The 27,592-nt window shown below is 39.9% G+C and overlaps 1 protein-coding gene across 1 annotated transcript; it reads left to right on the top strand.

The window, feature by feature from the left end:
* The first annotated feature begins 338 nt into the window (after positions 1–338).
* Positions 339–27,334, top strand: LOC131253774 (putative receptor-like protein kinase At3g47110). Its single transcript, XM_058254914.1, has 6 exons — positions 339–504; positions 19,272–19,446; positions 22,299–22,860; positions 22,965–22,977; positions 23,262–24,698; positions 26,955–27,334. The coding sequence occupies exons 1-6, from the start codon at positions 339–341 to the stop codon at positions 27,332–27,334; spliced, it is 2,733 nt and encodes a 910-aa protein (XP_058110897.1).
* Positions 27,335–27,592: the final 258 nt, after the last annotated feature.

Genomic DNA, 27,592 nt, shown 5'->3' with positions numbered 1-27,592 from the left:
GATAAACGGCATGGATAAAATACATATGTCAAGGTGGGCTCCACAAAGCCCATGCTAGAGTTGGGCATCGAGTTGAATCGACCGGATTGGGTCTAACTCGACTCGGTCCGAAATTTCCATGGATTGACTTGAACTCGGATCAGATCGAGTCCGGGTCAGACCATGGCCATCTGGCCTGGACTAATCCGAATCGAGTTTGACTCGGTCAGGGAAACCGTCGGATCGGATTGGGTATGGTTCGGATCGGTCCTTCTATTATTATTATTATTATTTTTTTTTTAAATGGAACCTACTGACTACGTTACCTACCGGATCGAGATAAATGACAATGATGGCCGATGGGTGTCGAGCTGCTAGTGGTCAGATCGAGATGGGTGGGTCCATGTGGCGCTGCTCATTCAGGTAGAGAAAGAGAGGGATCGGGGCTTCAAGGAGCGAGAGATGTGGGGAGTGAAAGGGACGCGAATTTCCTGCAAAAGCCTTTGGCGGGAACTTCCTGCGATGGTAAGTTAGGTGGGGCCTACTGTGATGTTTGTTCAAAATCCATCCCGTCCATCTATTTCTTGAGCTAATTTTAGGAGATGATACTAAAAGTGAGCAGGATCCAAGACTCAAGTGGGCTAGTGCTAAAGGAATAGGCATTCAGGGAAATTCTAACCATTGAATTATCCTTAGGTCTACTGTGATGTGTATACACCATCCATACCGTTCATAAGTCATTCCTACTGGAATGAACCGCAAATACAGAAATTACCCTTATCCCAAAACTTCTTTGGCCCCACGAATGTTCAACGGTGTACGTTCAATTACAACGTTTTCAGCCCACTTGAGCATTGGATATGGTCAATTTTTGGCCTCATATCTTAAAATGAACTCACAAAAAGAATGAACATGGAAGATTGCCCACAAACACTAAGGTGGGCCCCACATGGGTTCCTAGCGCATGAACTTCCTGCGAAGGAAATCTACATCAGAGGCGGTTTCGCTTTTCAAGTATTTCGCGCCTATGGCCGCATACGAAAATATTTAAAATGAGAGCATGGGGAGTTATTTGATGCTCTGACAGAGTATGTACCTTAATACATAGGCACCCTATGGTTTGATGTACCTTAATACATTTCGCTTTTCAAGTATTTCGCGCTTATGGCCGCATACGAAAATATTTAAAACGAGAGCAAACGAGAGCACAGGGAGTTATTTGATGCTCTGATAGAGTATGTACCTTAATACATAGGCACCCTATGGTTTGATGTACCTTAATACATTTCGCTTTTCAAGTATTTCAGTTTGGATTGGGTCGGTTTGTGCCCAGCTCTAGCCTTTACCAAGACTGCCCTACTTTAGCTAGGTGCTAGTGGGGGTAGCACCCAATCTGCATCCTTGACCTTAATGACGTCAAGTCATGACTGTGGGTCCCAACTTTTTGTATATGTTGTATATCCACACCGTCTATTCATTTTAAGAACTCGTTTTAGTACATGGTCCCAAAAATGAAGTACATCCAGATCCTAGGTGAATCACATCATATGAAATAGTGATAATTGACCATTAAAAACTTCTTGTGGGCTGCAAAAGTTATGGATCAAGTTGTTATTTATATTTTCCCTTCATCTAAATCTGTTTGACTTTGTCAAAAGTTTAGATGTCAAATAAGCATTACAATGAGAGTTAAAAAGTTTTAATGGTGTGTGTTTAATGACTATTGTTTTCTATGGTGTGGCCTACTTAGATTGGATTCCGCTTCATTTTTGAGACCATTCCCTATACTCAGCTAGAAGAACTGATGGACACGTGAATATACAATACTGTGAATACCCCACCCCAACAATGGTGTGCCTTATATTAAATTATGTGAGATGATTTGTGAGCTTAGGAACCTCTCAGGAATACAGCTAAACTAATCGAAATTATAATAAGGCCCATGGGCTCTACTGGGCCTATAGGATTTATAAGTAAGCAGTATAAACCATTGACTAGGACGGCCTATGTCACCCCTAGGCCATCTACAATAGATAATCGCCCATCGGGGATTTACAACAGGTGTGGGTGCCAATAGGGCCATCAACCGGGCCCATTTCAGCAAAAAACATTCAATTAACAGGGTCCCTCGAGGTTGCTGGGACCAAAAGTGTAAAAACTATGTATGGGTGGTAATGTTTTTGTTGTCCAAAACTTTATAAATTCAAGTAGAAAAGTGTAAAACCTATGAATGGGCAACGATGTAATTGAAGTTGCCAACCCCAAGGCAAAATGACTATTTGAAACTTTCAATGGTGAAATTACTTGTTTTATCAATTTTCAAAGTGAATCTATGATGTGACATGGCCTCCAATCATTCATATAACACCATGCGGCAATGTTTGCCCTCCAAGTTAGTACAATTTACTGAATTATCAAGGCCAACCTCTGTAAATAGAGGCCCACCCCTTTCATTTGAGATAACTAGGAACACTTGAGAGCATATAGGGTATACTTGAACCTGCTATGCTTTAGAAGTAGAGAGTGATTAATGAGTGTAGAGAGTGATTAAAGCAATTGTGTGAGTAAGTGATGCAGAACGTGTCACAGATACATTCCTAGCATGGTTGGACCAAAAGAAGGTGGAGCGTAAATTGATCGTAACTTTTGATTCGGCTATCATTACGGCTCACTAGACTGAGTATCAAGAACCAAAGCAACACGGGAACTCAAGGACGAGTTCTTTTGAAGTGGAGGGGACTGATGTAGAGTGGGTTGAGGAAATTTTCATATCCAAGATGGATCAGAGAAGGCCCGATCAGAGGAAGAAGTCATCAAGAACGTCAGAACATTAAAACAAGCATATCTCGCAAACTGGAATGAGTTACTCGACATACCATATATGATTTTGGGGTGGGACGAGCTACTTTAGCCAACCAACCCAACTTTGCCAAGTTTCTCATGCCAAATTTGCAAGATTCCATCATATATGTCGGCCGTCGAATTCCATGTTTAGTTCTGTTTTTACTATAAATAATAAGTTTTAGTTTAAGTATAACTCTTTATCTATTGGGCTTTAGGAGTTGCGGTACATGAAAAGCGTTTAGAAAAATTAGGAGAATAACCTGGTTAAGCCACATAGGAAACTTACTATAAATAAAAAATTTACTATTTATAGTATGTTACGAATCTTAGGGAGTTTTAGTTATAGTTTAATTCTTAAATTTCTTCTTAGTCTTGGTATCCCTATTTAAAGGGTTGTAAACTCGTTTATTTCAGCTATCAATCAATTATTCAACAAGTTTCTTTCATATATCTTAGAATTATTTCTATTTTTCCTCGTGGATTCGAGAAGTCTCTGTGAGGAGTTCAGAGAAGTTCCGTGGATTCAGAGTAGTCCTTGAGGAAGACGGTGATCGACCTTATCACGTTTAGCCCTACATTAGTAAGAGTGTAGCTTAGAGAGGTCCACTACCATCCCATCCATCGATCTAAAGCCAAACTTACATCCAAGCCATCTCAACCATCTAAGGCTAGTGGAGTAAGTTCAAGAGCTAAGATCAATGGTCATCTCTTCTAGGAGGAGTGCTTTATCTCTCTTTTCCTTTTTCTCACATCTCTATGTGCATCGGTGGCAATCTAGTTATCCCCTCTAATTTTTATTTTTTTATTTTTATTTATTTTTTATATTTTGTATATTACTTCACTCATACCCCTCTCTCATAGTTTGGATGATCTTTGGTTGTATGCTCTACACCTTGTTGAGTTTTTAGATCATGGTGCATTAGAAGCCAAGTTTACTTGAACTATCTTTTTTTTCCTTTGATCATCCACATATCGCATTTGCTTATCCTTGCTAGTAATAATCATCTCCTTAAGTTCACCTCAGGCTTAGACATTGTGATCTCCCTAGTAACAATCATCTTAAATTGTTGTGATTAATGAAATCAGTGGAATCTTTCCACTTTCTTAATACACACACACACACACACACACACACACACATATATATATATAGCATCATCTAGGAAGGCGAACCGTAAATTGGACATCACTTTTGATCCGGATATTGTTACTGCTCACTAGACCGAGTATAAAGAATCGAAGCAGCACGAGAACTTGAGGACGAGTTCTTTTGAAGTAGAGGGGACTGATGTAGAGCGGGTCGTGGACACTTTCATGTCCAAGATGTAAACTTACTCTTTATAAAAGGTCGTGATGTCTACTAGTGCACATGGTTTTCAGCCAAAAATAGTAAGTGTCCGATTTGGCCGCACCATGAAGTTCCCCTAACTTTTCTAAGCACTTATCGTGTTGGACACAACTCTTGAAGCCCAACTCATGAAGAGTTACAATCAGAGTAAAACTTACTATTTATAGTAAAAATGGAAATAAAATAGGGAAATGACCATTGATCTGATGGTATTTTACAAATCCGGCTTGTACAACCTCGCATAGTGGGGTTGGGTAGATAAAGTAGCTCGTCCTACCCAAAATCAAATATTGTGTCCGATAGCTCATTCCGGTTTGCGAAATACATCCGTTTTAAGTTCTGATGGTCCGGATCATCTCCATCTTCGTCTCCAATCGGGCTTCTTCTAGTCCATCTTTGCCATGAAACTATCCGCGACCCGCTCTACATCAATTGTATTTGCATTTCTTTTCCTTCTTCATACCTACTATTCATTCCAAATATACCTTAAGTTGAGACAATGTGATATCCTTGGTGGTGATTTGAAAGAGTTACAGCTCATTAGCTGATTTGTAACTCTGTCAATAATTTGACTAGTCTATTAATATAAGATTTTCTAAAATCTCAAAAATTCTGAGGAAAAAAATCTAGATATTATAAAGTAGAGATTATGTGCAAGAGTGGATGGTTGAGGGTGCCTAACCCCTTCCCTCATGGTTATGGCTATTGGCATTGTCGACGGCGGCAAAACTCTGCGTCCATTTGCCATTAAATTCCACCCGACCCTTCATCAGGCCATGGGGCACCTGATCCACGAATTAGATGGGCCAGGGGCCCATCAGGGTGGCCCCAATACTAAAAATAGGCCCCATGGGGCCATTGGTAGCATATTAAGAAATTCAGGGCCAAGGGATATAATTTCAGGGTATTTAATGCCAACCCTCTCTCATTTGTTGAAAATTCCAGCAACTGAAATCGGAGAGAGAGAGAGGGGGAAGGAGTGAAGGTTATGCTTGGGGACTGAAATTCCCCGCACCCACGTCCCTATATTTCTAAGAATTTTGGCTCGATCACTGTAGAACCGAGCTACGCCCGATCTAAGGTGAGAATCGGACTTCAATCCACTCTTTCTTAGCGATCAGCCACATGCATGCATCTTACCACCACTTTCTTGCAATGCAGGGCCCCGGCATGTCGAGTTTGCGGACCCAACGACGTTAGGATGCTTGCGAAGGCTTCTGGTCAACAATAGGTGCGGACCATTACCCTTAGATGGCTGATCTTCATGCCTAGCATGGTTTTTAGTAAACGTGTTTGATGAAACTTTCCTGCATGTTGCTGAAATTGAATTGGTTGAGTTGATTTGTGAAATTTAGGGTTTTCTCCAAATGGAAAAGGGGTTTAGGTCCAAACATTCCTAAATATATGAAATGTTATGTTGCATGTTGAATTAGGATGTATGCACTTAATTTATCGAATAAATGTTGAATTTGCTGGTTGATTTCAGTTGTATGTGAAACATGCTAGGCATAGGAGTAGTGCATTGTAGTTGAATTGCTGAATCTCTGAATTAATTGCAATAAATTTCTAATGTATTGCTGAATTTCCCGTTTTATGTTGGCATACGTGAATTCGTGTTGACACGCCTAGGTACATGGCCGCCCCTTTGGTAGAAATCGTTGGAACATGTGAACATGACTCTCTCATTTTGTGAAAATTATTGTGTTACTGTCTATGTACTTGGAATGTTAAACTTCATTCCGCATTGATAGAGTTATTTTGGAAGTGTTGAACATATACTACCTATTTATAAATCTGTCCTTTCATGGATTGGCTGATTAACCGTAATTATTTTGGGGTGACGACCTCCCCGTAGTGACCGCGAGCAGGACCTGAAAGTCCTAATTGATTTCGTATGAGCCTAGAGCTATAAGATTGACGAACCCACGAGGGCTAAGGACCATGAGAGCCAGACGGCCATGGCCCTGAGCCGCACGATTAGGTTAGGGTAATGTTTCTGTTAAGGGTATTCCAATTTTCCCAACCTGCTGGATGAATGAACATTATTAATCAACTCGGCTGGGGACGGTGGTATGGGATACTGTGCCCGTGCTGTCGGCCTACGCTAGGGTGACGAGCCTCCCCGTAATGACCAATGAGCACCAAGATTCGTGAACCGAGGACAGTGGTATGAGATATTGTGCCCGTGTTGTCAACCTATGCTGGGGTGACGACCTCCCCATAGTGACCGTAAGTAAGACCTGGAAGTCCTAATTGATTTCGTATGAGCCTAGAGATATGGGATTGACAAACCCATGAGGGCTAAGGACTGCGAGAGCCATACGGCCACGGCCCTGAGCTGCGCGATCAGGTTAGGGTAATGTTTCTGTTAAGGGTATTCCAATTTTCCCAACCTGCTGGATGAATGAACATTATTAATCAACTCGGCTAACATGTTCATAACATTGCATTACTTATTTTGGTGATTTGGCAGTCGAGGTCGCATTGAGAGAGTCTTGGTCATTACGATCGTTAGATGTTGTCACTCGAGGGAGTGTTGGTGGTGAGAGGCATGCATCATTTCACAAATGATGCATTTCATTAACAAGAGTATTTAGGAATTTATGATGTATGTTGTTTACTAAATCTATTCTATGCATGATTATTTGTGCGATCTATTGCTAATGGTACCACTGAGTTAGCTACTCACTCCCACTCTAGGACGGTGTTCTAAAACACCAACCAGAATCTGGCATAGATGTAGGAACCTTGAGCGAGACGCGTTGGAAGATGTCGGTGTGGATGAAGACGAGGAGCAGGCATATTTCCAAACGTTTGGCGGACTCTACTAGCTTGATGGATGATCTCGGGTCTGGCCAGGGCCTAACCCTTTCCATGGAGTGATGAGAGGGTGTGACTAGGTCCCTAATGGATATTTTATTTCTTTAGATTATGGGGTTTACGTTGGTTTATGACTTTATTAGTAGCACTTGGATTTGTGAATGGTTTATACTTAAATCTCTGATGATCAGTTGCTTTATGTTTGATTTAATCCTCCTTTGATTTCATAATACCCATATTTATATGCATATGAGGCCCATTAGGGTACACGTGGCACGCGGGAACCCGAGAGCCAAGTTCCTACTCGGCCGTTAAGATATGACATGTTCTCCCAACCCCCCTGTTTTTTTTTTTCCTATAGACTTCTTTCCATATTAGATGAAGATGGAATGACTAAATTGATGTGGAGATAGAGGAAGAAGAGATTTGAGGCGGAGTCCACTGTGTGCACCTGGATTGATAAAGGTATGATTGGCCACCAACTTTGCCAACTAATCCGAGATGGAAGAGGCTCATCCTCTCGAGCGTGTGGTTGTAAGCAAGCCATCTGTTTCCTTGTTTCAACTTTTCGATCCAATCTATTGTGTCTCACTGTAAAGATAATGATCTGGCCATCCATGACGCAGGGATGAACGTGATGAGGTCGATCGCCGTATTCCTCAAGGATAACTACTCCGAATCCACGGAGCTTTTCTGTACTCCTCACAGAGACTTCTCGAATCTATGAGGAAAAGAAATAGAAATAATTCTAAGATATATGAAAGAAACTTGTTGAATGATTGATAAATAAGTCCACAACTCTTTAAATAGGAATTCTAAGACTTGGAAGAAGTTTAGGAATTAAACTATAACTAAAACTCCCAAAAATTTGTAACTTACTATAAATAGTGAATTTCTATTTATAGTTAAGCCACATTATTCTCCTAATTTTTCTAAACACTTTTCATGTTGGACATAACTCCTAAAGCCCAACGGATGAAGAGTTATAATCAAACTCAAACTTACTAAAAATAGTAAAAATGGAAATAAACATGGAAATCGACCATCGATATGATGGAATCTCACAAATTCGTCATGTGCAACCAGGCTTAGCCGGGTTGGTTGGCTAAAGTAGCTCGTCCTACCCCAAAATCATATATGGTACATCAAGTTCATAACTCATTCCAATTTACGAGATATGCTTGTTTTAAGGTTTTGACGATCTTGATGACTTCCGCCTCCAATCGGCTCTTCTCTATCCATCCTGAACATGAAAATGTCCGCGACCTACTCTACATCAATCTAATTGTACAATTTGTGGCCCAACAATTTGTTGAATATTTTAATTAGTAAAATGTAAATATTGGTGTTGAATCTACGAAGTGATTAAGGCTGGCAATGGGCCAAACCTGGCCCAAGCAAAATCAATATTTTGTATAGGCCTGAGCCAACCCCAAGCTTGCTCATTGTGGATCCATTGTCAGCTATTTAAACTATTGATTGGGTTGAAACTCGGTGCAGTGATGAGTGACCTGAAGTTTAATTTTGGTGCTGCAATATTGCCTATGATGCATGGCAGGTTGTTGCCCAATCGAGACTGTTTGTATGTTAAAGGCTTGTTCCCAGCTTATGCGCACTTTGTATTGGTGTGACTCTTGCTGACGTAAGTGGATCACTTGGGGACAGTATCCATAGTGGCAGGTGCTGTGGGGTCCACCATGATTTGTTTTATTTCTATGCTGTTCATCTATTTTGCCATCCCATGTTAGGGCATGAGCCCAAAAAAGAAGCAAATTCAAAGCTTAGGGAATGAAACCAAGTGAAACAATGGGGATCGATTAAACTCCCAACTGCTTAGGGTCCACAGAAGTTTTAGATCAAGCTGATATTTGTGTTTTCCCCTTGAGAAAATTCAGATATGTGGGCTTATGGGGAGGTTGGATATCAAATAAGCATTGCAATGGACCTTAGTAAGATTTCAACAGTGAGCGTCTGTTTCCTCAGATGTGGTCCACTTGAACTTTACATCTGCTTCATTTTGGAATCATGCCTTAAAATGAGCTGGCAAAACGGATGGACTGAATAAACATAAAAATACAAATCAACGTAGGCTTCACAGTGCTCTGAATCCGCTTCCCTGTTGGTATTGAACTGTCAGATTGACGTTCCAAGTGCACGCAGTCCGAAACAATAGGTGGATCCAGAAGTTCTCTCTGGACTTAATCTTTCAGTGGTTGGAGGAGATAAGGCATCGGTTTTCACATTGGATGAAAACGGAGAGCAACTAAGAAACAGAAGTCTAGCCATTTAGCCAACATCCAATCAGAAAATTCTTTTTCAGTTGAAGAAAAATTGTGGATCCATTCATGTGTGCCATGTGCATGGTGGTATAGCTCATCAGCTTTCTCAGTATACTCGCGTGCCTTTTGCGTTGGATGGAGATGGGAGTGACTTTTGGACGCGAGTCTTTTGCGTTGGATGGAGATGGGAGTGACTTTTGGACGCCGATTGCGTCCTACCCCCGTCTCTTGCCACGAACGGATAATTTTTCGACGCGAGTCTTTTGCGTTGGATGGAGATGGGAGTGACTTTTGGACGCCGATTGCGTCCTACCCCCGTCTCTTGCCACGAACGGATAATTCTGTGTGCCAGATCACCGCCATGTTTCCGTTTATCCACGGAGTCCATCCCATTTTTCAGATCATTTTAAGGTATGAGTATAAAAATAAGGCAGATCCAATACTAAAGTGGATCACACCATAGATGACTCTTGCATTTAATGCAACTTGTGCATTTGATGCAACCCAGGCTTATTATTTGCTGTGGTCCACTTGAACGTTGGATCTACCTCATTTTTGTCCACATACCTTAAAATGATATAAGAGAAGGGATGGACGGCATGGATAAACAGATACCACGTGGTGGGCCCACCCAGAGAGCTGCGTACCCATTCATGGCTAGTGATGTCGGTTTCATGACCTAAAATGAGTAGGCATAATGAATAGCGTGTGATAAAAACACATACACCATGGTGGGGCCCACAGTGCTTTAACACCAACCAGATGGTTGGCGTTGGGTCAGCAGCCAAACCACGTCCCTGGACAGCGTCCTATGGGCAGTGCGGTACCCTGGACTTTTCTGCATATGGACGTGACTTCTTCCTGCTAACTGGTTAACTCCTATTTTATAAGGTTATACACACCTGAATGAAAGTATATATATGAACGATGTATGTCTAACATCAACACCGTGCATTTGATGGGTCTCATTTAGTTTATGGTATATCCTAAAAATCAACCATATACTAAACTCAAGTGGGCCATATTATCTAAAATTATGTGAAGACATGCTTAAAACATGTAAAATCACTTGGTGGGGCCCACTCGAGTTTTGGATGCGACTGAAACTTGGTCTGACTCCTCATCCAAGTCAGACAATGAATGGTCTGGACCTATGAAAAATATCTTGGTAGGCCCAATAAATGTTTATGAATGCTTTAACGGGAGGGTAACCCCTCTCAATTGTTGTATGTGGTGTGTCCCACCCAAGTCATGGATTAACTTGGTTTTTAAGCCCGTGGCCTACCATGGAATGGTACATCTAACTGATGGGGTAGATGTTCGGCACACATCACAGTGGGGCTCACACAGCTGTACCTCATTGGAAAGTTCCCATCAGGTCGACCATGTAATACCATTTCCATATATATATATATATATATATATATATATATATATATATATATATATATATATCTATATATATGCTTTTTAAGAAAAATAATGTTTGCAAAAGTCCAATAAAAAATAACTCGATACAACTGGCGGATGAGTCATCAAGTGCGTATTTATAGTTCTAAAAACTTGGTGTAGCTGTTACGGGATCTTCTCCACGCAGATGTGTAATTTGAAATTAATTAAACTGCTTTCCCATCGTAAAGACGTATGGCTACGGATTATAATATCCTTTATTTAAAGGGTTGTAATATCGTTTATTTGCATCTACCAATTAATTTATGAATTTTCTAGAATTTATTTCTATCTTCTTTATTTTTTCTCGCGGATTCGAAAAGTCTCTATGGATTTGGAGTAGTTATGTGGAAGACGAGGTTTTCGACCTCATCATGTTCAGGCTTGCATCACCTACCCTAGTATGGATGGTTAACGTATCAAAAATCATGTCTGCTAGACAATCACATGTGTTTGATCTATGGCCTCTATACAGACTGGAAACAATAGTGCATGGTCAAATATGGAGTGGGATACACGCTACAGAAAAAATAAAATAATAGATAGGATTGTCTTATGAATTTTATATTTAAAATCTGAGCCATCCGATTCTGTTGCCAGAATAGATGGATCCATTTAATTCATCACCCTGACATGCGTCTTCCATATAATAATAAGAATCAAACTTTTAATAGTATATTAATGGGTGGATTGTTAATGGTAGTGGTTGGATTGCGAAGTTTCACAGAAAGAAATATATCGGTGCCACGTCCTACATCATCCACCCTATGCAACCATTTTCTCTAATCATTTTAAGATACAAGCCCAAAAATGAAGCAGATTCGACACCGGGTTCAGACACAATCTAGAGGAGCCACAAGATTATGTTTCTGTTATTAGTAGCCTTTCCCAACTCATCATAGGTTGAGAAATGGACCCTTGTTTGTAAATATAGAGGATCCACTCAATATTTCTAATGGAACTCCCACCTACAAGCCTAATAACATTTTGGTCACTTCTTGTCCACCATTATTCTCTCTTCCATGAACTTTCTAATATGGTTGGGTGAGGAGACAGGGAGAATCTAGCTACGTTCTTCAAACAACACGAATTCCATCTTGAAGAGCTTATATAGAAAGCTATGGTTGGAAAATGAGAATGCGGACTCCACATGATGCGCATTTAAAGACAAGAGTGCGGATCCTCTGCCTCCCGGAGGCAGGAACTCCCTGCCTCCAGCGTTTTCATTGGTCAACGTCAGTTTAAGTGCCATGTCATGAGATTTTTAAAATATATTAAAAAAATACATTTAATAAAAAGTGTAACGGAGACGTTAAACGGAAGCGGTTTGCCTGCCGAGTAAATCAGTAGGGTAAGCGTACTGAGTAAAGTCCGTGGAGCCCACCGTCGTCATTCGTGCATTGTATCAACTCCATCCATCTCTTTTATCATCTAATTTTACGGTTTTATAACAAAAATTAATCATATCCAAAGATCAAGTGGACCACACCACCTGAAACAGTATAAATTGAATTCTACCGTTGAAAGTTGTTGGGGGCCCACAGAAGTTTTATATCAAGATGATATTTGTTTTTTCCATTCATCCATGTCCTTGTGATCTTATGAACAGTTTGGATGAAAAATAAACATCATTGGGGGCCTAGAAACATTTCAATGATGAAAATCAATACTTCCACTGTTTCCTTTGGTATGGTCTACTTGAGCTTTTGATATACTTCAGTTTTGGGCTCAACCCCTAAAATGATCTGAAAAAACGGATGGATGGCGTGGATAAACCGCATGAATTCCCAGTGGGCCCAACAGAGTTTACTCAGTACGATAAGACTCGCACGCAATTCGATTTCAAGTGTCTAACGGGGACGCGAATTTCCTGCCAAAGCATTTTGCAATAAGATCCCACGTGACGATTCTGGATGGGCCCACTGCAACATTTGTGATAAATATCCAACCCGTTCATCCATTTCTAGATATCATTTTAGGACATAATACCAAAACTAAGGTGTATACAAAACTCAAATGGGCCACATGAGAGGAAACAGTGGGGATTTAGTGTCCACCGTTGAAATATTTATATGGCCACAAAAGTTTTGCACCGGTCTAATATTTTTGTGTTTTCACTTCATCCTAGTAAAAATGACCTTATAAACAGTTTGGATGGCATATAAACATCAAGACGCCTGGGAAAGCTTCAACCGTAGGAATTTCTTTCTCCACTGTTTCATCTTGTATGGCTCAGTTGAGTTTTTAATCATCTTAATTTTTTGTTACATGTTTTAAAATGAGCTCTAAAAATGGATGAAAGGATTGAAATTCTTATAAAAATCATGGTGGACCCCACCATACATCCCAATGCTGGAACTTCATGCAAAAGGCTTTCCCCGGTGAATCCGTGTCCACGGTTTCCATTGGAAACGGACTGGCTACTCCCCTGCCACTCGGTACTATGTGGGCTCACCATGATGTATGTGTTTCATCCATGCCGTCCATTTATTTTTCTAGATCATTTTATGATCTGAGACAAAAAATGAGGTATTACCCAATCTCAAGTGGACCACATTACATGAAATAGTGTTGAATGAACGTTGACCATTAAAAACTTTTTGGGGGCCGTAAAAGTTTTGGATCAAACTTTTCCCTTCGTTTGGGTCTTTATGACCAAACCAATAGATTGGATGTCAAATAAACAGTATGGTGGGCCTTAGGAGGACTTTAATGATGGATATCCAATCACCATTGTTTTCCTGTGGTGTGGTTCATCTGAGATTTATATACCTCTAATTTTTTGGATAAAGCCCTAAAATTATATGTAAAAATAGATGACCACCAGCCACCAGACCAGTGGTAGGGGGAGTAGCCAATCTGTTCCCGCAATCAGCTACCTTCTATTTGAGGATTCAGTGCACGGGTTAAGTAGCGAGACTGCTACTAAAGTGATGTCACCTAGTTATGTGGGACCCACCATGATGTATGTTTTGTATCCACACCGTCCATCCATTTGGAGAGATCATTTTAGGGCATGATCCAAAGAATGAATCAGATCCAAAACTCGAGTGGACCCCACCACAGAAAATAGTGGAGAGAGTCACACCCACTATTTATTACGACTGAATCCAATCCAAACCCCGTCACTTTGTCTACTGAACTCTGTCACTTTGTACTGTAACCCCATCACTTTATCTACTGAACCCTGTCACTTAGTGTTACAATCTCGTCACTTTGTCTAGTGAACCCCGTAACTTTGTACTGCAACTCCATCACTTTGTCTACTGAACCCCGTTACTTTGTCTTGCAACCCCGTTACTTTGTCTACTGAACTCCGTCACTTTGTATTGCAACATCGTCACTTTTTCTACTGTACTCCGTCACTTTGTACTACAACCTCGTCACTTTGTATACTGTATCCCGTCACTTTGTGCTGCAACCTCGTTACTTTGTCTAGTGAACCCCGACACTTTGTACTGCAACCCCTTCACTTTGTCTACTGAACCCCGTCACTTTGTACTACAATCCCGTCACTTTGTCTATTGTACCTCGTCACTTTGTACTGCAACCCCGTCACTTTGTCTACTGTACCCCGTCACTTTGTACTGCAACCCTGTCATTTTGTCTTCTGACCTCTGTCACTTTATACTGCAACTCCGCCACTTTGTACTGTAACCCCGCCACTTTGTCTACTGAATTTCGTCACTTTGTACTGCAACATCATTACTTTGTCTACTATACTCCGTCACTTTGTACTGCAACCCTGTCACTTTGTCTACTGAACCCCTTCATTTCTGGTGACCCCGTCACTTTGTCTACCGAACCCAATGGTGGTTTCATGAGACAAAGTGATGGGATTGTCAAATGAGGTTTAGTAGACAAAGTGATGGGGTTGCAGTACAAAGTGACGGGGTTCACTAGACAAAGTGACGAGGTTGCAGAACAAAGTGACAGGGTATAGTAGACAAAGTGACGAGGTTGTAGCATAAAGTGATGGGGTACAGTAGACAAAGTGACGATGTTGCAGTATAAAGTGACAAAGTTCAGTAGACAAAGTGACGGGGTTGCAGTACAAAGTAACGGGGTTCACTAGACAAAGTGAGGAGGTTGTAACACTAAGTGACAGGGTTCAGTAGATAAAGTGACGGGGTTCAGTAGACAAAGTGACGAGGTTTGGATTGGATTCAGTCGTAATAAATGGTGGGTGTGACTCTCTCCATTATTTTCTGTGGTGGGGTCCACTCGAGTTTTGGATCTGATTCATTCTTTGGCTCATGCCCTAAAATGATCTCTTCAAATGGATGGACGGTGTGGATACAAAACATACATCATAGTGGGACCCATATAAATAGGTGACATCACTTTAGTAGCGAGTCTCACTGCTCAGTGTGGCACTGAATCCCAAATGGAAATGAAAGCGGATTGACTACTCCCCCCACAACCAGCCCAGTGGTGGTGGTGGTCGGTACTCTGTGGGCCCCACCATGATGTGTATGTTTCATCCATTCCGTTAATCTATTTTTACATATAATTTTAAGGGTTGATCTCAAAAATGAGAGGGATATAAATCTCATATGGACCACACCACAGGAAAACAATGGTGATTGGATATCCATCATTAAAGTCCTCCTAAGGCCCACCGTACTGTTTATTTGACATCCAATCTGTTGGTTTGGTCATAAAGACCCAGATGAAGGGAAAAGCTTGATCCAAAACTTTTATGGTCCCCAAAAAGTTTTTAATGGTCAACGTTCATTCAACATTATTTCATGTAATGTGGTCCACTTGAGATTGGGTTATAGTTCATTTTTTGTCTCAGACCATAAAATGATCTAGAAAAATAAATGGACGGCATGGATGAAATACATACATCATGGTGGGCCCACATAGTACCGAGTGGCAAGGGAGTAGCCAGTCCATTTCCAATGGAAACCGTGGACGTGGATTCATCGGGGAAAGGCTTTTGCATGAAGTTCCAACACTGGGATATATGGTGGGGTCAACCATGATGCTTATAAGAATTTCAATCCATTCATCCATTTTTAGATCTCATTTTAAGACATGTAACAAAAAATTAGGATGATCAAAAACTCAACTGGGCCATACAAGATGAAACAGTGGAGAAAGAAATTCCTACAGTTGAAGCCTTCCTAAGCGTCTTGATGTTTATATGCCATCCAAATTGCTTATAAGGTCATTTTTACTAGGATGAAGTGAAAACACCAAAATATTAAATTGGTGCAAAACTTTTGTAGCCATATAAATATTTCAACTGTGGACACTAAATCCCCACTGTTTCCTCTCGTGTGGCCCATTTGAGTTTTGTATATATATTAGTTTTCGTATTATGTCCTAAAATGATTTCTAAAAATGGATGAACGGGTTTGATTTATCACAAACGTCACAGTGGGCCCATCCGGAGTCCTTGTGCAGGATATTACTGCAAAAGGCTTTGGCATGAAATCCGCCTCCCACATGAAATCGGATTGAATACGAGTCTTATCGTACGGAGTAAACTCTGTTGGGCCCACTGTAAATTCATGTGGTTTATCCACACCGTCCATCTGTTTTTTCAGATCACTTTAGGGGTTGAGACCAAAACTAAAGTATATCAAAAGCTCAAGTAGACCATACCAAAGGAAACAGTGAAAGTATTGATTTTCACCATTGAAATATTTTTAGGCCCCCAATGATGTTTATTTTTCATCCAAACTATTCGTAAGATCACAAAGACATGGATGAATGGAAAAAAAATATATATATATATATCATCTTGATATAAAACTTCTATTGGCCCCCGACAACTTTTCAATGGTAGAATTCAATTCACACTGTTTCAGGTGGTGTGGTCCACTTGATCTTTGAATATGATTAATTTTTGTTGTAAAACCCTAAAATTAGATGATAAAAGAGATGGATGGAGTTGATACAATGCACGAATGACTACGGTGGGCTCCACAGACTTTACTCAGTACGCTTGCCCCGCTGGGTTATTCAGCATGCAGACCGCTTCCGTTAACGTCTCCGTTATGCTTCTTATTAAATGTACTCTTTTTAATATATTTAAAAAATCTAATGCCGTGGCACTTATAGTGACGTTGACCAATGAAAACGCTGGAGGCAGGGAGTTCCTGCCTCACACGCCAACCACTTCAATGCCACCCATTTCTTTTCGGTTTTGGTTGGCTAGTTGGTTCAGGAAATTTCCTTAGACAGTACTGCAGTCATTATAAATTACCATATTGCCGTTTTGATCGTGTTCTCTATCGGAGAAAAAAATCTACGCGACAAATCAAAGGGAGGTGACATCTTTGTTCAAAGGCGCGTTGGTGATAGGACTTTAAAATAGGAATTATGAGATCCTTGACTGACTGACGATAAGATTTCGTGCAAAAGTCTTTCGGAAGAAGTTTCTGTGCTGGGAAGCTAGTTAGGCCCCTCTCCGGTGTTTGTGAGAAATGTACTCCGTACATCCATTTTAACGGCTCATTTTTTAACATGTGACAAAAAAATCAAGTAAATCCAAGACTCAATTGGCCACACAAGAGGAAACAGTGAGGATTGAATAACTACCATTGACCCATTCGTACGGCCACAGTGGCTTTGTACCAGGCTAAGGTTTTCAGCTCATCCCAGTGAGAATGACCTCAAAAACGGTTTGGATGGCATATAACATTAACCTGGAACGCCTAAAGGTTTCACAAATAGGCATTTGATTCCCATTTTTCCTTCTCGCGTGACTTCTTTGAGTTTTGGGTCTGATTCCCATTTAATTCATCACCGTGACATGCATCTTCCATATAATAATAAGAATCACACTTCTAATAGTATATTAATGGGTGGATCGTTATGGACATATCATAGCTGGGGAATTGTAGCCACTCATTCAACGGGACTTTGTAGAATTTGTTAGTGGAGAGAGAACGTGGAATTGTAGCTATCTAACAATCTGGACTTCGATAAAGTCCATTGACCACAAGGCTAATCCGTGTCCTCTCTTTAACGACGCGGATTAGCTATAGCTACTGATAGGTTGACCAGCGGGACTCGCTACTGAAGTGACGTCACTAAGTTCTGTGGGCCCCCAACATGTATGTGTTGCATGTATCCATTCTATCCTTCCATTTGAAGAGATCATTTTAAGACATGAACCAAAGAATGAAGGTAGACCGCACCACAGAAACCAGCGGAGAGATCGATGCCCACCGTTGAAACCTTCTGGAATCCACCATGATGTTTATTTGAGATCCAACTTGTTCATAAGTTAACATAGACAAGAACAAAGGGAAAACATAATTATCAACTTCATCGAAAGATTATGTGTCCTATATAATTTTTTTATGGTAGGCATTCAATTTTCACTGTTTTTTTATGATGGGGTCCACTCAAACTTTGGATCCGCCTCATTATTTGGCTCATGCCCTAAAATGATCTCTCCAAAATGAATGGACGGTGTGGATACTCACTTTAAGGGCTTTCATGGATAGGCCCACCATATTAACTGCATCAATTAGTTCAACAAGCTGCGTGTAAGGAGCCCAATGGCAATGGATCATAAACGCATCTTAACAATTAACTATCCCTTTCATGGAATAAGAAACTTGAGCATCTTTCATCCAATGGGCTTCCATTGAAATCCATTGACGATAAGGTTAGCATCATCCGAGTGGGACTCTTTTTGTAAAAATAGTTTTTCATGGGCCCACCAGATTGGCTACATCAATTATTTAAGATGTACGTTTGGTGGCCAATGACATCCACACAAATAGCACCTGTCGCTTCCATGAGTTAGATATTAAAGAGAAAAACTTTCGTGCCTGGCAGAGTGTGAAGGATGACTCGCTGGGACTTGTAAATTACTTAGATATTTGATGGTTAACTTATAAGTAATACAAATTACTTACCCAAATTGGGTATTAGAGTTTGGATGTATCATGAACCAAAAAATAAAATAAAAAAATAATAATAATAATAAAATCATTTTTTTGATTATCTAAATAGCAGATTTATAGTTTGGATGTATCATGAACTCAAAAAGAAAAAAAAAAATGCTTAGGGTTTGGACACAATTTAAAGGAGCCACAAAATTATGCTTATGTTATTAGTAGCCTTTCCCAGCGCATCATAGGTTGGAGTAGTGGACCCTTGTCTGTAAATATAGTGGATCCACTCCATATTTCTAATGGAACTCCCACCTATGAGCCTAAGAGCATTTTGGTCATTTCTTCTCCACCATTGTTCTTTCTTCCGTGAACTTTCTAATATGGTTGGGTGAGAAGACGGAGAGAATCTACGTTCTTCAGACAACACGAATTCCATCTCGAAAAGCTGACTGTCGATACCGTGGAATCCACGTGAAGGTCCCACACTCAAGTCATGGTTGCAAAAGGAGACTGTCGAAACTGGAATCCACCCGTTTCTTCCATTAGCTTAGATAGTTGTTTTCTTTATCTTGATTTCTTTATATTAAATGTATGGGGTTTTGGTTGGCTCGTTGGTTCAGGAAATTTCCTAGGATAATATTGCAGACATTAAATTATCATATTGCCCTTTTGATCATGATCTTGCAGAGAAAAGAACTACGCGGGAGCTGGCCTCTTTGGTCGAAAGTGCGTTGGTGATATCCACACGGAGTAATTATGAGATCCTTGAATTGACTGGGGATATCCATAGTATGCTCGCATTATCACGGACGCGGATTTCCGGCAAAGTCATTCGCACAAAGTTTCTGTGCTGGGAAGCTAGGTAGGGCCCTCTCTGTGAGAAATCCACCCTGGCCATCCATTTTAACAGCTTATCTTTGAACATGTGACAAAAAAGTTGAGGTGGATCCAAGAATCAATTGGGCCACGCCAGAGGAAACAGTGTGGATTGAACGACTACCATTGACCCATTCGTATGGCCACAGTGGTTTCGTACAAGGCTAAGTTTTCTTGTTTACAGTTCATCCCAGTGAGAATACCTTATAAACGTTTTGGATGGCATATAACATTAATGTGGATCTCATAAAGGTTTCAACAGTAGGCTTTAGATTCCCACTTTTCCTTCTCGTGTGGCATCCTGAGTTTTGGCTTTGCCTCGTTTTTGGTACGATGATTTAAAATGAGCTGTGAAAACGGATGAACCGGGTAGATTTATCAAAAAAATCATGGTAGGCCCCACCTAGCTTCCCAACACATGAACTTACTGTGAAAGGCTTTTCGCACCTCCCATTATCATCTATACTGTTTGAACAGTCTTACACTATTATTAGTCAGTGAGAAATTTCAAACCAGAATAAAATAGCTGTGGATAGACTTTTATCATTTTATTTTCTCGGTAAGAATAGCCCACACCAATTTTTTTTTTCCCTCTGTTTCTGTGTGTATGTCCGCAGTCGGAGAGTTATTTTTTCCCCCCTGTTTCTGTGTGTATGTCCGCAGTCGGAGAGTTAGGATCCCCATCCCAAAAACATCCGAAACAATAGGTGGATCCAGAATCTCTCTGGACATAATTTTTCAGTGGCCGGAGGAGATAAGGCATGGTTTTCACATTGGATGAAAACGGGGAGCAACTAAGAAACGGAAGTCTAGCCATTTAGTCAACATCCAATGAGAAAATTGCGAGGCCCTCGGTTGAAGAAAATTGTGGATCCATTCATGTGTGTCATGTGCATGAATGGAGATGTGAGTAAACAAAGCCACCAACCAATTCATGCTTTTAGTATGACTAACCATCTACCTATTAAAGGTCTCAGCAAGGATGAACGTGATGAAGATAACTATTCCAAATCCATAGAACTTCTCTGGACTCCTCACAGAGACTTCTCGAATCCACGAGGAAAGAAAATGGAAAATAGAAATAAAATCTAATAAATTCGAAATTGATTAATGAATCAATAAAAATGAGTTCACAACCCTTTAAATAGGGGAACCAAGCAATGGGAAAGAAATCATAATCAAACTATAACTAAAACTCCTAGAATTCGCGACTTACTATAAATAGTAAACTTACTATTTATAAACGATCGTGATGTCTACTAGTGCGCAAGGTTTTCGGCCAAAAATAGTAAGCGTTCTATTTGGCTTCACCAAACCATTCTCCTAATTATTCTAAGCTCTTTTCACGTTGGGCTCAACTTTAATAGCCCGACGGATGAAAAGTTATAATCAAACTAAAACTTACTATTTATAGTAAAAATGAAATTAAAATAGGCAAACGACCATCGATCTGGTGGTATTTCACAAATCCGGCTTGGGTAACCCAACATATTAGGGTTAGTTGGCTAAAGTAGCTCGTTTTACCCCAAAATCATATATTTTACATTCGATAACTCATTACGGATTGCGAGATACGCCTGATTTAAGGTCCGACGGTTTGGATCACTTTTGTTATTGACCGGGCCTTTTTTGATCCATCTTAGCCATGTAATTGTCTACGACCCGCTCTACATCATTAATGCAATGAAAGAGGCACCAAATATTTAGGTAATTTTCTGCTCTTGTAAGATTACAAAATGAAGGTCATGAAAAGTCAATAGCTTTATAAGGTAAGAACACTAAATTACTTTTGGAAGTTCTTGTCATTTTCCATATTATGATTCTATTCATTCTCTTGTTAGGATTTTCTTTTGCAACTGTTCCTCTTCCACTACCTAAACTTTGTTCCTCTCAGCCCTCTTTTATATATTAAATTACTCAACTGCACTTCTCTCTTCGTCTGTTAGACTTTTTAAGTAACTTGATTACATCATTCCATCAACAATTCACTAACTTGTAAAACTGAATTTACGCCAGATATGATTTTTAAAAAAAACCTCTATTAGTATCTTCAAAATCTTTTCTTCTATGTTCTATTTCTTATTAAATGCCACGTGTCACCCTTTTATTAATTGGCTTTCCCTCGAATGGTCCATTACATGTTAAACAATCATATACATATGATCTATTACCACTATAGAAAACAAAAATAGTTAGGAAAATATGCATGTGATCAATTCTAAAAAAATATAATGGATAAGATTATTACCTCGTGAATTTTATATTTAAAACGTTGGCAATCGGACTGGTTCTCGGAATATAAGTGGACCTGTCAAATGCAATACCCTTACATGCGTCCATGGCCATATGAGTAACGTCTTGGATACAGTAATAAGGATCACCCTTTTAATAATACGGGTGGTTGGATCGTTAATGATGGTGATTTGATCGTTAATGGTTGTGATTGGATCGTTAATGGTGGTTGTGCTTCCATCGGTTCACATAATGAAATAAAATGGAAAATTCAAAGCCAGAAAGTCATGTCATAATTTTTTTATTACTGGACCATCCCAAGTCATGAACGGATGATGATAAGTGGGCCTTCTCCATAAATACAAGAGGATCCTCTTCGTATCACCTTTGGAAAAATGGTGGTGACTCATTGACAATGGAACTCCCACCTATGAGCCTAAGAGCATTTTGGTCATTTCTTCTCCACCATTGTTCTTTCTTCCGTGAACTTTCTAATATGGTTGGGTGAACACAACACCAATGCATTGAAGATCACTTCTCTTCTTTGCTCCACTTGAAGCACGGCTTTTACTTCCCTAAACTCTCCTCTTGGAATCCTGACAACAGGGATTGCTGTTCTTGGAATGGCATCACGTGCGATGGTGCCACCGGTCACGTGATTGGGCTCGACCTCAGCTACCTTCATATATATGGTCAGGTCGATTTTGAAAGCATCTTTCGTCTTCAAAGCCTCGATCTCGCAAACAACAGCTTCAGCGGACCGATTCCTGAACAGATGGGCCAGTTGTTCCGCTTGCGGTTTCTCCGTCTGCACAATAACACACTCACCGGAAAAATTCCAACAAATCTGACCCACTGTTCCAAACTCGAATTCCTTTATCTTCGGCGGAATCAGTTGTCAGGGAGGATTCCAACTGAGATTGGCTCTCTATCGAAACTCACTGAATTGGATCTTGGTGAGAACAATCTTACTGGAAGCATCCCACTTTCACTTGGAAACCTTTCGTCTCTCTCTTTCCTTTTTCTCTCTAGAAACAATCTGGATGGCAGCATATCAGATGACCTTGGTCGGTTGGCAAGCTTTGAGTTGTTTGGCATTAGTCAAAATGAACTGACAGGTAGGATTCCACCTCAGCTCTACAATCTCTCCTCTATTTACATTTTGGACGTGGGAGTTGAGACATTAATATAATAACAAGGCAGATCAAAGGCTAAGTGTACCACATCACATGAAGCTGTAGGAATTGAACTTCTACTTTGAAAACTTACTAGTGCCCACCGCGATGTTTATTTGCCATCCAACCTGCTCATAAGATCACCTAGACATGAATGGAAGTTAAACATAAATGTCAGCTTGATTCGAAACTTATGTAGGCCTCGAGAAGTTTTTAGTGGTAGGCTTTCAATCTCATTGCTTACTTTGGTGTAGTCTACTTAAGCCTTCAACCTTCATATTTGTTGGGCTCATTCAAAAATGATATTTCAAAAGGGAGAAAATATATATATCTCACGGTGGGCTCCAAAGAGCCCCTAACAGGACCGTGAGTATGGACGATAATTCTCTGACAGGTACTATTCCCGCTGGTGTTGGGAGGCTTAACAAGATTGCGAAACTTTACTTGAGTGGAAATGAATTATCAGGGCAAATTCCATATTCTTCCTTTGGCAACTTCACCAGCTTGTATATACTCGATTTATCCGAAAACAATCTATCAGGGAGCATACCTTCAACTATTGGTAATTGCATAAACCTGCAATTCATATACCTCCAAAATAATCACTTTAGCAGTAGCTTACCCAAACAACTTTTCAGCCTTCCCTCTTTGATTGACCTCTTTGTTCAAAATAACTCATTTACCGGTTATCTGACACCGAAAGTCAGTTACTTGAAAGCTCTTGGAAGATTCATCGTTTCTAACAACAAATTGTCGGGCGAAATTCCAAGCTGGCTAGGGAATTGTCTCAGCCTAGAGTTTCTCTTGTTGGATGGGAATTTATTTCAAGGATTAATTCCACCAATATTTAGTGCTCTAAGAGGCCTTCGGTTCCTCGATCTTTCACACAATAACTTCTCTGGGAAGATTCCAGAATACTTGGAGAAGCTTCTTGTTTTGCAATATCTAGATCTATCTTTCAATAATCTTGAGGGTGAATTGCCAAAACGAGGGGTCTTTGGAAATGCCAGTCGAGTTTCAGTGCTCGGAAATAGCAAGCTTTGTGGGGGTATTGAAGAATTTCAATTGCCAGCGTGCCCCAGCCAAGCTTCCAAGAAACAGGGGATGTCTCTTGCTTCAAAAGTAAAAATCTCCATAATTGGTGCGGTCTTGTGTCTTATTTCATTATCATGTTTCCTTACTACTCTATATTGGGTAAGAAAGTCGAGAAGGAAACCTTTTTCTGTGCCTTCTGTGGAGGATCCTTTCATGAACATATCATATGCAGAGCTCTTTAAAGCGACAAATGGCTTCTCTTCTGCAAATTTGATTGGCACTGGAAGTTTTGGTTCTGTATACAAAGGGACAGTAGATCAAGATGGAACTGTTATGGCAGTGAAAGTCCTCAACCTTCAGCAGCAAGGAGCACTTAGGAGCTTCATAGCCGAATGTGAAGCCTTGAGAAACATTAAGCATCGGAACCTTATTAAAATCTTAACCTGTTGCTCTAGCATTGATTTCAAGGGCAACGAGTTCAAGGCTTTAGTTTTTGAGTATATGTCCAATGGAAGTCTAGACAAGTGGCTGCATAGAGATGGACAAGATCAATTGAAGAGGAATTTGAACTTTATTCAAAGGCTAAATGTAGCCATTGATGTGGCTTCTTCACTGGATTATCTGCATCACCATTGCCCAACACCAATTCTTCATCGTGATTTAAAACCGAGTAACATTCTCCTTGATAGTGATATGACTGCTCATGTGGGTGACTTCGGACTAGCGAGGTTCTTATCTGAAGTCGCACAAACCAGCTCGGTTGGCGTGAAAGGATCTATGGGGTACATAGCTCCAGGTAAGGTTCACATATTTTATTTTCTTTTGTTTTTGTTTTTTTTTTTTGTTTTTTATTTTTCTTTTTTTAGTAAGTTTGTCACGTGAATTGCTTATGCCCCACTCCCAGGAAAGTTCCTGTGGGCAGGGCTACTGTGATGTCTCTGAGAAATCCAATCCTTCCATGAGGTGATAATCCTCATGCTCAAAAGTAAAATAATTATTAAGAAAAAAAAAAAAAAACCTAATAATAATAATAATCCAAGTGGGCCATATGATAGGAAACAGTGGTGATTAAATGTTCACCGTTGAAACTTTCCAGGGCCATAAAAGTTTTGGATCAGGCTAATATTTGTTTGGATTTTTTTTGTGTTTTCAGCTAATCCCAGTAGAAATAACCTGATGAACGGTTTGGATGGCATTTAAGCATCATGGTGGACTTCGGAAAGGCTTTGACAGTGGGCTTTTCCAACATCTCATTGTTTCTTATGGTACGGCAGGATGCAGATTTTTGCAGGAAGTTCCTGCGCTCGGAATCTAGGTATGGGATATGTTTTTGAAAAATCCATCCCGTCCATCCATTTTACTAGATCATTTTAGGCTAATCTACGAAAAACTAGCTGGATAACAGACTCAAGTCCGCAATACGAGAGGGAAATTTGGGGAAAGTAATGCCTGCCGTTGAAACCTTCCTGGGTTCCAGCTTGATGTTTCTATGCCATCTAAACCTGTTTATAAGGTGATTCCCACTAGGATGAACTGAAAACACATAATCAGCTTAAGTTTTTAATTGTGGGCACTGAATCACCACTGTTTTCTCTCACGTGGCCTACTTGAGTATTTGATCCGACTCATTTTTGGCCGTATGTCCCAAGATGATCTCGCAAAACGAATGAACGAGAGTAGATTTTTCACAATCATCACGGGTGGGTCCCGGCTCCCACATAGATTCCCATCGCAAGACCTTCGTAAGAAAAGCTTGAGTTTTGGATGAAAATAATTATTAGATTGTTCTCACGGGACATCGCAGTAGGCCTCCCATGGCTTCCGTCCACAAGAACTTCTATGGGAGGCTGACCTCACATTATCTATACACTCAGGACATGGATAAGGCTTCAATTAGCATAGATATAAATGAAGTTAGTTAATATATATTTAAGGGGAATTGTTCACATATTACCGTTGGATCAGTTTCAACTTTCACATTTTGGTGATTTCTTTCTCCCCAATGAACTTGCACACCTTGTAAATATATCATTTTTGTAATAACTTAAGCCAAGCGAACAGTGGCTCTACCATAAGTATCATTTATGGTGCTTCATGATTATTGTTCCACGTCATCTTATGGTGCATCCCACCTTTTGCACGGTTGATTTTCTACATAGGTAACACATTGAATAAAAATTATGTATATAAAAGTTGACATAAAACATTAAATTTCTCTAGTCAGATATGTATGGATTATCAAATGGATAGATGCATGTATTATCTTGATGGAACATATATAACAATAGTAGCTAGATAATGCCATTGTGGCCCACATTCATAAAATCAAACCATCCATCTGGTGAAACCTAACCTACATGACCATGATCCCAAAAAATCATGCTCCTGGGTTGAATTGATAAGACTGATGTACATTGATCAGCTACATGTACCTTGAACGTCAAACATTAGCTCATATAGCTTCTAAGTTTCTAAATTTTCTCATACTTATGGCCTAATTAATCTTCATGTTGTACTCATCTACTATTTTCATAGTGGGTCAACCTATTGAATGGCATACATTTATATACTCGACATAAGATGGAGGTGGGGCTCTAGCTGGCATATTGCCTTGGCCTGACCGTCTGGTGATCAGGTAGGCCACTTGTGTATGTTAAATGTGAATACATTCATGTAATCTCTCTCTCTCTCTCTCTCTCTCTCTCTCTCTCTCTCTGTGTGTGTGTGTGTATCTGAAATCCATTTTATTTAGCAAGTAGTCACTCACCTAGATCTTTTGCACACCTTCACTGAGAGTAGGATTTTGATAACTACTCAAGTAATTAAAAATAACATTAATAATAAGATCGGAAATGAGTACCGACTCTCTGACCAAAGCTCATATCCATCGGTTGGTATGCTTTAGAAAAAAAGAAAAAAAGAAATGATAATTACTTTTTTAAATGGAATATTTGCTTACATTATGTTAATCTCTCTCTCTCTCAAAATATATCTAGTTTTATTTGTATCTAAATGGTTTCTTACATTTAAATATGAGATATACAAATTACAGAGTATGCGATGGGTAGTAAAGCTTCCACACAAGGAGATGTTTACAGCTATGGAATCCTTCTATTGGAGATGATAATGGGAAAGATGCCAACTGATGACATGTTTAAAGACAACCTAAGCCTCCATCATTTTGCCAAGTCTGCATTGTCTGAAGAAGTAATGGAGATTGTAGATCCATTTCTCTTTGAAGAAGCTGCAGCTACTCAAGGCAATCAAAATCATATCAATGTAATGAATAGAATGCGTGATTGCTGGATTTCAATGGTCAGAATAGGCGTCTTGTGCTCTACGGGATCTCCAAAGCAACGAATGAAGATGAAAGAGGTTGCCATGGAAATGCATGCAATTGAGGACTTACATCTTGGAGAGAAGATTCACTGAGACAAATAAGTTAGGTCACAGATGTTAGGTGGAGGTCCATCTTACCTAATTATCATTACTGAGAGATTATTGGTAGTTGTATTGAGAAAGATTTCAAAATAAAGTAAGTTTGTTGATTACTTTTCTTAACAAGCTTTAGAGCTATATACTGTCTTGGATTAGGAGTTTGCTTCTACTAATGGTTTATGCCAGGGAAGGTGTCTTTCTTTTTCTATACGTTTGCGCCATTTGTATCATGAATGTAGTATGATAAAGATA

This window comes from Magnolia sinica, chromosome 8 (assembly GCF_029962835.1).
Source record: "Magnolia sinica isolate HGM2019 chromosome 8, MsV1, whole genome shotgun sequence".
Lineage (NCBI taxonomy): Eukaryota > Viridiplantae > Streptophyta > Magnoliopsida > Magnoliales > Magnoliaceae > Magnolia > Magnolia sinica.
Note: the sequence above shows the minus strand (reverse complement) of the source record. Positions and strands in the feature narration are given on the sequence as shown.